This window comes from Acanthopagrus latus, chromosome 14 (assembly GCF_904848185.1).
Source record: "Acanthopagrus latus isolate v.2019 chromosome 14, fAcaLat1.1, whole genome shotgun sequence".
Taxonomy (NCBI): Eukaryota; Metazoa; Chordata; class Actinopteri; order Spariformes; family Sparidae; genus Acanthopagrus; species Acanthopagrus latus.
Window position 1 is genome coordinate 495,001 of NC_051052.1, and position 13,353 is coordinate 508,353.

General features: G+C 41.4%; 2 protein-coding genes across 9 annotated transcripts in view; both read right to left on the reverse strand.

Moving 5' to 3' along the window:
* The window catches only part of aebp2 (AE binding protein 2), a 15,597-nt gene extending 15,418 nt beyond the window's left edge, over window positions 1–179 (reverse strand). The window contains exon 1 of the mRNA XM_037122419.1: window positions 1–179. This exon is cut by the window's left edge and continues 487 nt beyond it. Coding sequence (XP_036978314.1) covers window positions 1–37 — 37 coding nt within the window. The 5' untranslated portion in view covers window positions 38–179.
* A 5,291-nt stretch (window positions 180–5,470) lies between these two features.
* The window catches only part of plekha5 (pleckstrin homology domain containing, family A member 5), a 217,622-nt gene continuing 209,739 nt past the window's right edge, over window positions 5,471–13,353 (reverse strand). For 7 of the 8 annotated variants that reach the window (XM_037121045.1, XM_037121030.1, XM_037121035.1 and 4 more), the window contains 4 exons: window positions 12,861–12,980; window positions 10,935–11,080; window positions 10,551–10,720; window positions 5,471–6,311 (listed from right to left, as the gene is read on the reverse strand). In XM_037121045.1, the coding sequence (XP_036976940.1) occupies window positions 6,244–6,311; window positions 10,551–10,720; window positions 10,935–11,080; window positions 12,861–12,980 (504 nt within the window). In that variant the 3' untranslated portion in view covers window positions 5,471–6,243. Of the gene's footprint in view, window positions 6,317–10,550; window positions 10,721–10,934; window positions 11,081–12,860; window positions 12,981–13,353 lie in introns of all 8 variants that reach the window. The other variant, XM_037121029.1, reaches the window with a different exon arrangement.

Genomic DNA, 13,353 nt, shown 5'->3' on the forward strand with positions numbered 1-13,353 from the left:
AATCTTGTTCTGCCCCTTCGCTCGTTATCTGAGCCATTTTTGAACAACACGAAAAGGTATTTAGTGATGTTCTACCCAAAAAGTTGCCCCAGGCTGCCCTTCTTCCTCCACTCACACTCTCCGCTTCAAGCGTAAAACACAGCAGGGGGTTTGCATGACGTCGGGGCTCCGCATGGCCGAAGATTGTCTATTTAAAAAGATATCCCACTTCATACCTAAACCCACACCAGCAACAACTTTGATATGAACATTGAAATAGTAAAAATTAAAAAAAATAATAATAATAATTCTACCTCGTTTTCAGATAACGTTTGAAGTAAGAAATAAGACATTCGGACACTGACCACCAACAGAAAAAAACAGTCAAAATTAGTTAGAAAATAAGTAAGGTGATGCAAATATGGTTGCCTATTTAGATATGAACTTAACCCATGTAGCCGGTATACACACACACACACACACACACACACACACACACACACACGTATACACATGTATAACCAAATGTATACATATATGTATATGTATGTATACATACATATACATATACATAAACATCGAAAATGTGGGTAAAATATATCCCCGCTACAAAGAGCAAGCTGAACTGTTTTCGAAACACGAGTGCGTTACCTTCGTAAATATACACGATCTTCGGCATTGTGGCCTCTCAGCTCCACGTGTTCCGACAAACAGAAAAATGATCCAACTCAGAAAGTGCTGAAAAGGCACGTTGTTATCTCAGCAAGGTGCAGATTGTTGCAGGCACCAGCACCCATTCAGCCCGCTGCAGCCTCAAGACTGCACCGCTACCGTCCTCGTTTTCAACCAAACCTCAGTCCATCTGCTCTGGGGCCAGTGCTGGTCTTTGCAGCCGACTTGTTGCATTGTAATGAACGCCTGCCTCTCTACTGCGATTTGACATAAAGAAAAAGTGCCAGCTATTTTAGGATATATTTACATATTAATGCATAATAATAGTCAGTAGAATAATAGTAGAATTATTATTTTAAAAAAAACAACAACTAATTAGCTCTTTTGCTGGGCGATAGTTCTTAAATTTTTTGTCAAAACTGTACACAGTTGCTGCTTCTGGAGTTTTCAACCACATCACTTGGTCTTCATCAGCAGATTCAGTTTGCTCAGCTGTAATGTAGATAGCTCTGCTGCACGGGCTACTCTCATCCACAAGACTTTTAGGATTTTGTGCACATGGTGTAAGCATGAAACTTCATCCTTGACTCTGTTCACTTCATAGTTGGTAAAACAATCCCAACTGATGGTCCACCACTTGGAACAATTAGCCAGTTCATTCTCAATTAACAGGAAATTAATAGTCACTTATTTTGGTAAACAGTTCACTCATTCTCAGTCATCTTCAACCATTTCAAGGTTCATTTAATTGTCATTCTACAACACAGGGTTTTAACAACAACATGCATGCTGTAGTCCCTTTCTGCTATAACAACTAGTTTTCATGGTGGAGTGCTGAGTTCAGGAGTCTCAGTCTGGAGAATGAAGCTGCTCTGTAGTCTGGTGGTTTGGCAGCAGTATATGTTGTCAGATGGCAGCAGGGTGAACAGACTGTGTCTTGGGCTCTGTGCAGACATCTCACTTCACTGATGTCACTGATGCTCTGTAGATGGTACCAGTGATGTTCTGGTGGTTTTGATCAGCCGCTGTAGAGCCGTGATGAACCAACTCAGTTTGTGATGTTTCCAGTCAGTTTTATGGCTCCTCTGTGAAAAGCTCTGCCTGCGAGGAAGTCCAATGTCCAGGTGCAGAGTGTTGTACTGAAGCCCAGAGTGTTTAGTTTACCAAACAGCTTCATGGGTGAGATTGTGTTGAATGCTGAGCTGAAGTCAACAAACAGCATTCTGATGCAGCTGTTCATATTCTCCAGGTGAGTGAAGATTGGGTGAAGGGCAGTAGCATACTGGACCATAAGCCTTACTAATATACGCTTTCCGTTACTATATTTTTCACCATCTATATCATCATTTTTTGGGTATATTCTTTTGATCAGTGTCATGTACCCGATAAGTGAAAGGTGCAGACTGCGGTGGTTCTGATCCATTTTACATAACTCAATCCTGTATCCTGTGTTTAGACATGCTAATACCTTTATATTTTCACAACTAGAATCTGTTCATATTTATGCAAACTATGGCCTCACCCTGCGGAGCCTGGATATGAACTGAGCACTCAGTATGTCCTGACTTGGTGCAGGTTGATTTGTCCATTGTTTCCAAACCTCAGGGTCAGGTTCCAAATTCAATTTGAGTGATCACTGAATTGTCACAGGGTCTAGATATCAAGATTAAAAAAAAGAAAAAAAAATCTGGTACACTAAATTAATGCTGCATTCCATTGCACTCAGAACTTGGAAAAACACAACCTCGGACATGGAAAACTGTATGGTCATCCAAGTCGTAATTTCAGGTGAAAAACTTGGGCATGATCCACCAAGACTGACTTCACAGCGCGCACAGTGAACAATCACCTTTCATCACTTTTTACTTTACTCAGTGTTTGGGTTGTGCAGTGTGTGTTTAAACTTTGTGGTTGCCATTTTCATTTCCGATTATGCTTGAAAGAAGCCGTGGCAATCATGTGCTGAAGGCCCACTCCTCCTGTCTCTCCTCTTATTCATGTGCTAATGTGTTAAATCAGCTGCATTAGTAGCTTGCAAAGTTCAAAGACTCAGCCCACCATCTATTTGGTTATCCATGTTTTAACTGAGCAGACACCAGTGTCACACATTACAATTACAATTGAAAGTCAGGAATAATTACTCGAAATGTTGACTTTGAACTTGCAATGGATCGCAGCATAAGATTAAATGTTCTGCCTTCGATCTTTTTTTCATTTAGCTTTTCAGGATTAGAAAACACCTCAAATCTGGTCCCTGGCGACATGTTATGTGGGGTCTCAAGTTGTATTCATTTTAAGGAGCCATGAATCAATAAGGTTGATAAAGACCAGCTTGTCAGAGAAATGGACAAAGGGAAAGATCAGAGAAGTCCGACAGACAGAAAAATCCAGCAACAAGCATGTTTTAAGAACATCAACATTTATTTCACATGATATAAAACAGATGGGGTATGAACTTTTTGCATATTGACCCTAATAATATTAATAATAACCTCTTATAGTTATAATATTCACTCTTCTTTGCTGTGTGTACATAAATTATGCTATCTTTTAATTTCATTTTTTACAGTTTATACATCTTGTTTAAATGTCCTTTATATCCTGGAGCGCCAAAATCCTACTTATTGCTTCGTACATGTGCTATTCTCCGATTCTTCAAATGCAAAGTGTCTATTCTGTGTCACGTCCTCAGCCCCTTCACTGTATATCCTTTAAGTAACATAAACCAAAGACACAGAAACAGAAAGAGACGCAACCAAAAAAGCAGACTGGAAATCACTCACTTACTGTGTGTGTCATTGACAGACTTAAGGAGAGTCAGACTGCTGCTCTCCATAAATAATGACAACTTCTGCAAAATACTTTGCTCTGTCCAAAAAGAGGAAAGAGGAAAAAAACAGCAGCATGAAGTGGCACCTTGTTGAAGTAAAAATCAGCTCTATGTTCATATATATATACTTTTTCGGTTTTGTTGCAGGTGCAAAAGATGTGAAAATAGAGTGATAAGGGAGCCTCCGGTGTCAAAACAACGCAAAGAATCAAAATCAAAGCAGGCTAAAATCCAAGAGCATCAGCGGTCACTTTGGGGTTAAAGTAAAGCACTGCATGTGTCGACTTTTGGTGCTTAGCCCATCTGTGGCGAGACTTCTCCAATGCTCTTATATACAGCTGTACACTCACCTCCAAGCAACCCAGTAACAGCTAACATCCCCTTCCTCCAGATCAGTAGAATACTAATAATCATTATGTTAAGATGACTTGAATACTTAGTAAGGTATCAAAAGTTCTGTCTAGTGATGTGTGTGTGTGTGTGTGTGTGTGTGTGTGTGTATGAATTTGGCAACACATTTCTATGGAGATTATTTTGACTATTTTACCCCCCCAAGACAAGTTATACATACAGTCACAATTGTGAAATGGTTTAACTCTTTGTGTCTATAGATCTAAAAGTATGAACTACAGGATCAATGGCTCACCCTTTGTGTTTCACATTATTCAACCTGACTGGATGCCTAAATACCATTTTTGACAACATGCAACCCGTTCATATAGCAGTTGGCATTTGTGGTAGCTGGTTACTTCACAGGCAAGTCATCAACAGGCTGCCATGATCAGTTCTCTAAACCTGAATCAGCAGTCTGCCTGTTTTATGCCCAAATCTAAAGGCCCAAGTTGATAACTCTGTTTCACCCTGTTTATTCAGGCCACAGGTAATATGTTTTGACCCTGTTTGAATTGTGTCATGAATCGCACGTGACGTTTGTGAATTCAAAAGATCATTTTCCGGCTTGAGAGAAAGGCGCTAACTGTCATAAAACCAATCAAGTATGACAATGTGAAAATGCAGAATTGGAAAAGCAACAGTCAGTTAGTGTCATTGTCTTGTTTAACGGTCACCAAAACCTGTAACTGACACCTGGTCCAGTATATTAGCAGCTCACAGAACTGACCGACTCTCCTCTCTCTTCTTACTGTAGCTGTCAAAATGACCACACTTGTTGTGATTTTCACATTTCTTTGAGACTTTAAGCTTACAGCTGTGTTGGCTTTGATGACGTTTGTTGAGTGAGACAATGTAGTTTAAGAGTTTAACATGATACCAGATGGTATCTTTATGACAAACTGGCCTTTTTGACTTCTTGGCAAAATTATCTTTTAAATGGACAAAAATAATGTGTGGTAAGTCATGGCACAATTCAAACATCAAAATCAAAAATGTAATTCGTCTGTCTTCACTGACTCAGTAGAATTTCCCCCTATAAAACATGATGCACTCCAGTGCAGTCCCTATTCACTCATTTCAAATTGATTACCCCTGAAGTCGGCTTCCAGACTCACCAGGTCAAGACCTCAAAATAAATAAAAAAAACAAAAACAGAAAAAACGCTCTGATTATCAACAGCTGTGAAAGCTATTAGCACTTCTGTCTTAATTGTGTCTCATTAAATCAGTCTGATATGCAGCATGGTCCAATGTCTATTTGTGGACATTTTTCCTGCATAAAATACTGTGTAATGCATTGCTATCAACTGGTACTGCTAACAGTGACATTCCAACTTTTCTTTCAGGTATGACGTAATTCCCAGCTCTGACTTCTGACTTCCAAGGTAAATGGAATGCACCCAAAGCTCCAATGGTGCACACCAGAAGAGTCTGACCATGTAGCCATTTCGGCATTCCGCTCACATGAGTCTCCTTCGGGGGACATTTTGCTGGTGGCGTACTGGCAGGGGTGGCATGATGTGGACACATGTAAAAACAACAGCAGCAAACGCTTAATATCAGGCAGTAATGTGTTACTGGACACAGTAACTACAAATACTTTTAAAAATCCTGTTTAAAATGCATTTAAAGAGTCAAGCACTGCGTATAGTAATTTATGACTGTGAGGCATTACTTCTGTAGCCTGTCTATGGAGTGATATACTGCCACATATCATACTGTCATATTGTCTTTGAGTACGAGTTCGACAGGTGGACAATTCTTAAACATCGCACCTTTAAACACCTTTTAAAAGAAGACACCAAACAGACACAAAGGTGGCTAAAACAGACGCCGCTCACACAACAACACTCCATTTTAAACCAAGAGCTACTTTTTTAAGACCATGATATAGTGTTAGAAATCAGCTGACAGTTGAGTATGTCATCTTCCTTTTTAACTACAGTATAGATCCTGCATGGCTGAAGCCAGAAAAAGGGTTTGTTCTTCCTCTAACTTGAACGCGATTCATGTTATTTAGACACAGACTTAGTTTACACCTCTGTGCTTGTGCAGATATATTTCAGGCCAAACAGAACTTATTTGTAACTCTTTCTGACTAAAACCATTTCACAATGTGATCTGTATGCAGACATTGTTTGGGACAAGTATGACTCCATAGAGTCGGTGTTTCGCCCATAGACATATCAGCATGGACAAATCTAACAGGAGCTACAGATAGAGTACATCTGTCGTCTTCATGTCCCATCTGTGTCTGCTGCCGTCCTCTCAGTCTCGTCATGGGCATGTAACAGTAGTGTCAAAGTAGTTCTGTTGTAAACGCAGGAAGCCGTGGAGCATGCTCGTTTGCAGGCTGGCTACATTTGGGCTTTATGGGACACCAGTTTGGATGTCGAGGCAGGCGTCACTCACGCGTCGCTGCTCACCAAGGTGAACGTCTGCGCTGCAGGGAGGAGAAGAAGAGACGGAGGGGGGAAATCTGAGTGAGTCAGAGATTACACAGTGATGCGTTTAGACACTTCTCTTTCAATGGAGCTTTGCACACATGCTTTTCACTGTTGTGTGGTTTTATGCCAGTCTCATGGGAGTGAATGTTTTTTCCTGTTCAAGGTCATTTCTATCACTACATGATAGACTATGCAGTTTCCTGGATCTTGTTTTTTAACTTTTACTTTGCAATTAATTCAGTTGTAGAAGATGATGAACAATTCATTATTAACCAAAAATAAATAACGACAAGGTTTTAACTGCTGGACTGCTGTGAAGGTGGACATTAGCTGTAGTGCAAAAAGTTCATTTACATTAGTTGCCAAAAAAACAACAAAAAACTGCATTCAAATCTTACATAAGTTACAAGTATCATAGCATTATGACCATAGTGTACCTAAAGTATAAATAAGCAAAGCACTCAATATACTAAAGGGCTCCTCTCACTGTTTTTCTGTCTGTCGCTCTACAGGTGTGTGTGGCTGAGATCTAAATGGAGGCTGAGTTGGAAGATGGCTGCAGTCTCATGTAATAATAATGTGTAATTCTGACACAAGATGGTCTCCAGTTAAGTCTAAAAATCACTGATTGTCTTCCTTGATTCTTTTTTTTTTTTTTAAAAAGTTGCAGTTTCATTATTTACCCACTAGAGTGTACTGTTTGCTCTGTGAACACTGAACCACCCAGTGGATGGTGTCTGTACTAGACTTAGACATGACAGTTTGACATGTTGAGTCATTTCAGTCTGCAGACATGAAGTGAGATCAGCAGGGACACAGGTCACAGCCTGAAGTAGGCCTGATCTCAGATCAGGTGGAGTAAAGGAAGTATGTGCAATTCCTCCTATAGCCATTGTTACATTGTTTTCTTATGTGTGTGAATGAACGCTTGCTCATGTGACTTCAGCAGTGTCATTATTTAATAATTCAATCATTAGATATTATTGAGGCTTGTCATTACACACTCTGATGTTATCTCCCTGTCTGTTTATAGTTGGCAAACACTCCTCTTAGTTTTATAGTCAATCTTTATTTTCTTTGCTTGCCACTCTTGACCAAGTTTGTGTTATCTCTCGATAAAATCAAGGAATCTCTGTCTGTCTGTCTGTGTGTGTGTGTGTGTGTGTGTGTGTGTGTGTGGGTGTGTGTGTGTGTGTGTGTGTGTGTGTTCCTCAAATATCTCTGCAGATCAGGATCAGACTCACCTGAGAGTTTCAACATGGCTGCTGTTTGGTTCAAGGGTGTGCAACGTCGCATTTGTTTGTACTACAATGATACAGTTAATAAATTATTTCATAAATGCTTTACCAATTCTGCTAGCATTGTCAACTATAGCCATGTGCGCACCAGAGTCAATCACTACAGAGCTCACATCCACGTCACACCTTAAGAAACAAGCGGATTTATACCTGCAGCGGTGTGAGCTGGACCGGGATTTTGCCGGCAGTTCAGTCCCGTTCTGTGCATCTAAACTGACTGTTGTGGATTAATGAGACTAAACGAGTCCATACCCAGCCTGTTCCGGTCTGAGGAGATCCTGAGGACAACAAAGTGGAATCGGAATCTGTGGATGTTCGTGTGTAGCTGCTGCTAGCCGCTCACACGGCCCACCTCCCGAGTCGACGGACGCACCTGCAGGTCCAAAACCGGACTTGGCATAAATAATGTCCACCATGCTTTTTCGCAAACATTTCCGTAACGTTTGCTTTGTGTCTGGTGCAGGAAGAAACGGTAAAAACAGGCTTTTGTCACGAAAGTGTCCAAACAGCAAGTTTGGTTGTTGAGGAACAGGAAGTTGTGGGAGGGACGCCGGCTGTGATACAGACAGCGACAGAGATGGTGAGTTTTGAGAGTTGACAGATTTGTGACATACAGCGTGTTTGGAGTGTGTAGTTAGTGTGTTATATAGTGTTTAGTGTTGTGTGTTTAGTGTGTAGTGTAGTCGTTTTTTTATGTTGTGTGTCAAAACAATGAGGAGACTGCTGAATGTGGAACAGGCAGGAATGAGCTGAGGAGCCCTGAGCCTGAGGCATCGCCTGCATTTAAATGTAAATAGTTACATATAACGTTGTAAATTTCAAAAACTTATGCGCAAATTTAGTAAACAACAATTTATATTTGCATTATAACTAATGCAAATGGTTCATTAAACATATTTGTGGTTTTCACAGTAAAAAATCTCACTTTTTCCTACTCCTACTTCAGGTCCATAGTGTTAATACTGTATGTCAAAATGAAAAAATAACTGTACAGTCACACATGTGAGGTTGTGCTGAAAAATAATGACACCAAACAAGGCAAGATAAATAGTTTTTAAGGTGAAATATATAGTATAACCAAAAGTAGTCAAAAACAGCCAATTATATCCCTGACGTATCACCTTCAAACACAACCTCATTTGGCCATCCATGAAAAAGCTGCTTAACCTCCCACTTTTCTATAGGAATACATGCTTCCTACAGGCACTGCACTAGTTATAAAAATTAAGGCAATTGCTCTCAAATGTCTCAGGCAATACATTATTTCAAATAAAATTTATTTGGATTCTTTAAAGATATCCAATCTAAAAATGTCTACACATGAAGTGTATTTGTTTTTCTTGAATAGCCAGATCGAAGAAGGCTGAGACTGAAAAATGATGTTATTAACCTTATTTAAGTTCATAATTCTCCCAGCAGACACCCACCAACCAAAATAAACCAACCTAAAGTGTTGAGTAGTTATTCATCAAAGTTTAAATAAATAATCGCATAACCTGTCATTATTAACTTAAATATGATCATAAATGTGTCAGTTTCCCTTCACTTCATAGTGTGAGGTAGAGAGCCCTTCAGTGTCGTTATCCAATCCATTCCTCTTGTTCATATAGAGAACACATCACTGAAAATCCAGTCCATGTTTTCCCTGAGACCTTGCTTGCAGTCAGTACCTGCAGCATGTGTACCTTGAAGCACACAGAGCAACTAGAACAGCATGAGGAGAAGAACGTGAATGAAGAAGAATGGATGTAAGAACGTTTTTCAAGAAAGAAAGTATTCATCACTGCTGGTAGTAACAGTTAGTTAGCTCCGCCCCCAGCTAACAGCAGAAAGTCCCATGGAATTAATGAACCAAGTGCTCCCTGTCTGACAAATACAAACCTAGCTTGCACACTATAGACAATCTCTGCACGTCTCACCTTTGTTGTTTCATGGTCAAAAGTTACACTGTATCTCTAAAAGAACGCTGCTACTTAGCTAGCTAGTTAGTCGGAAATGTGTTGTGAAGGCCCGGGTCAACAGGCAGAGGAAGATCAAGTTATCACAGAGAGAGAAGGAGAGCAAACAGACCAAGAGAGTGAAAATGATGAAGCAGCTGCAGCAACTCACTCCACTGGGTTTGATTTAGGTGACAGAGACACAGGGCCCAGACAGATAAAGCTGAGGAGCCACCCACATCATAGTTTTGGTATGCAGAAGCAAGCATTTCACCACAGCTGCTTTGAAAAGCACAACAATAATAAATAATTTCTCAGTCTTTGTTAGCTGTTTGTGAAACGTGCTTACGCGCTACGTTCGCTCACATCCTGTGCGTCTCTTGGGGGCTAAGCCTCCTCTGCCCTTAAAACCTAGTGACGCTCCTGACGCTAACACACAGCAGCTACACTGAAGATATCAACTTTAAAAAGGGCGAAAAGTAAAAAATAATTTTTTTAATCAGTTTGTGATCTGTGGGCTTCTGGAGACGAGCCGTAGGGAGCCTTCTGATATTTCTTTGGTTGTTGCTCCATTCTAAATCAAGTCTCCAGCTACTTCAGTTGTTCAACAGAATGCTCCAACTGTGTTTTACTGTGAAGCTCCAGAAATGATCACACTTCACCTGACTTTATATCAGTATGGAGGGAGGAGATGATGACTGGACTTCTATTTTATGGTGAACTTTTGCTAACAAAAAAACCCCAACATGTGTAAATGGAGTATTACACATTATTACAGAACGTGAATCTTAGCTGAGGCCCAACAACATTCTGTAATGTTACAGCATCTTTGAATGAAAAAATGAGGTTTTCCAAAATGTCAAATCTTACTCCTGGTGAGCAGCTGCAACAGGAGGTATTTGGGTTAACATGAAATGTGGTCTCAGTTTGGACAGACAGGTGTTCTGACCATGAAGGTCACATGTGCAGCAGTGATGGATGGAGTCTTCTCTTACAAGCCAACATGTTGTTGTTGTTGTTGCTGTGTTTCTTGTCGTCTGCTGTCAGCTGGTTGGAGGAATCCAGACTCTTCTCCAACTTCTCCTCTCTGGCGGTTTGCTGCTTAATGTCCGATTCCTCCTCCCTCGGCTCGGGGCTCGGCGTCTCAGGCTCAGGAGTCTGGAAGCTACGGTAAGCAGAATGGGTCATACTCCGATTCATAAGCAAAAGAGACGACAATTGACTGGACAAGAGAGACAACGAGGGTCATCTATTTTCATTCTGTATGTGTCCTGGAGATCCCTATCCCTTCCTGTGCCCACCCACACACACACAGACACAGACACACACATGCACACGCACACGCACGCACGCACACACACACACACACACACACACACCTGTTTTCAGTGGTGGTGTTCGTTGGCGAGCTTGTCAGATCTTGCTCTCTGCTTTCATCATCCTCAAAAGGCCGCAGGTTTACTATCTCCACGTGCTGAGGCGCTGTACCCAGGTCAACGATCACCACCCTCTGGCTTCCACACAGCTGAAACACACAAACATACACCTTCATCAGAACATTTCTCTATTTCCATAATGAGTAGGGCTGGTACAAGGAATTAGTTCTGCCCTATTTTTTCACAGCACTGTCATTCCATATGTCCAACAGCATAATTATTTATGCTGCAAACACTGAAATATGTGAGTATAACAGATGTATGGCTGGGGTCAGTTAGGGATCAAATAAATAAATAAGTAAAGAACGAAAAAGAAATACATGAGGAAATAATGTCAGTTTTTGAGCAAATGGATGACAAAAGACAAAAATCCTGAATAAAGAACTGAATAAAACACTCAAAGACTGAGAGAACAAGTATGTTTTCCTGTCTCAGCCGTGGAATGAGGATTGCTCTATGTACAGTCTTCAGCTCCATGGAGCTCCGGGTGGCATCCCACTGGAGAACAGCCCAGACCCAGCTAGAAACCCTGGCTGAATCCAGGAGATAAAACCCTTAAAGCCAACCTGGCTTCTTCCACATCCCCACAAATCCTCTGTTATTGTCCCAGATTACACTCGGAGATGTTACGGCCATAATGGCTGATTATCTGCTGTGTGGCAGACATGGCTGGGATTACAGGTGGTGAATTTAACAGAGAGAGCCGAGTGTAGTGAGGCTACATGTTAGAATTCCTGAGTCTTCCCCACCTGCTGCCCCTGCAGCCTCCAGCAGACCACACTGTACCAGCTGGCCAGTGACTACCAGACACTGTGTGCATCTATGTGTTTATATCAGATAACTAACATGCCTGTTTATGAGTGGAGTAGATAACCTGTCAGCCTGCTGCCTGTGTCATTAACTATGATGTTCTCATGTATTCTGGCCTGAGATTCTTGTTTAATGTTCATACTTTACTGCCAAAACAGGTGCAGTGGGAGAGAGAGGGGAGGATAGAGAGAGAGGGGGAGGGGGGGGGAGAGACGGAGAGAGGGAGGGGGAGAGAAAGATGGGAGCGAGAGGGAGAGAGAGAGGGAGGGGGAGAGAGAGGGGAGGATAGAGAGAGAGGGGGAGAGGGGGATGTGGAAGGTTTTGGTGATCTTAGATGGTGGTGATGAGGGATGAGCCACTTCAACATGACCTGTATCTGTTGTTGGACTGGTCTTAGTGTGAAGTAGGTGTGGCTTGAAACAGAAGTGGGTGGGGTTAGCTGGATGATGTAACTTTAAGCCTGAAATTAACGTGGGTTATCAGAGTTGCCTCATGTAGCATTTCATTAGTAAACCTTGACAGAACAGCCTTCCATAGCGACCCAATAATATCTGGCTTCATCATGAGTACATACACCGACATATTTCACTTGGATGATGCTGGATACATTATCTGTATGGTATACTCGTTCTAGCCCAGTACTCACTCCACCCAGGTAACCAGGCAAACTTTTCTCTGCACGTCCCACCTTGTGCTACTGCATCCATTACTCAGACAGCATTCAGTTTAGTGTTGTGTCGTGGTAAAAGTGATAAAAAAATGTTAAGGTCCAACCTACAGAGATTGCTCTTGTGACTCTTATCAAAAAGGGACTGCCATGTTCAATGGCCATCAGATTAATGTAAAGAGGTGTGTGAGTCTCAAAGAGGCTTTAGTTTGGCCCTTGTTCCCACACACACCTACTGCTGCTAAAATCTCACTAGAGCACCAAAGGAAATATTTCCTCCTGTTTGAGAAAGGAGAGTATAAAGCATGTGTTTTCTTTCTTAAAAGCCAATGGGCTGTGGGCTGAGACCCACAGACAAGCCTATACGTCCTCCCTGGCTGTGTGGACAGTACCTCGGTGTCGATGCTGTTGGACTCGGCCTGCGGCTCCTCCACACTCTGCAGGGTCACCTCCCTTCCCCGCTGCACTTCCTCACACTCGTCATTCTTCACCTCCCCCGCTCGCTGCACCTCCTGGAGATGGAAATAGAATCGTGTCAGGTGCTGTTGGCCCAGTCATCATCAGATCTGTGCATGAGCCTTACACCTTATCTGTGATGGTGCATTGTGCCCTGCAGTACATAGTAAAGACTATAACCTGTTCAGTGAGTGATCAGTATCTGATAACTGATTAAAACACTGCAAAGAACAGGATTGAAATCTATGAATTAAAAGTTCATTACTTGCACTTTGTACATACTATATGGATGTACAAAATCTGATAATACAATTACATAATTACACAGTGTTTGTCATTGATTAAAAAAAACACACTGACTGAACTACAATTTTTTTTGCTTGAAATTAGCATGTTTTGGATGAAGGTGTATACTGTGATGTATAACGT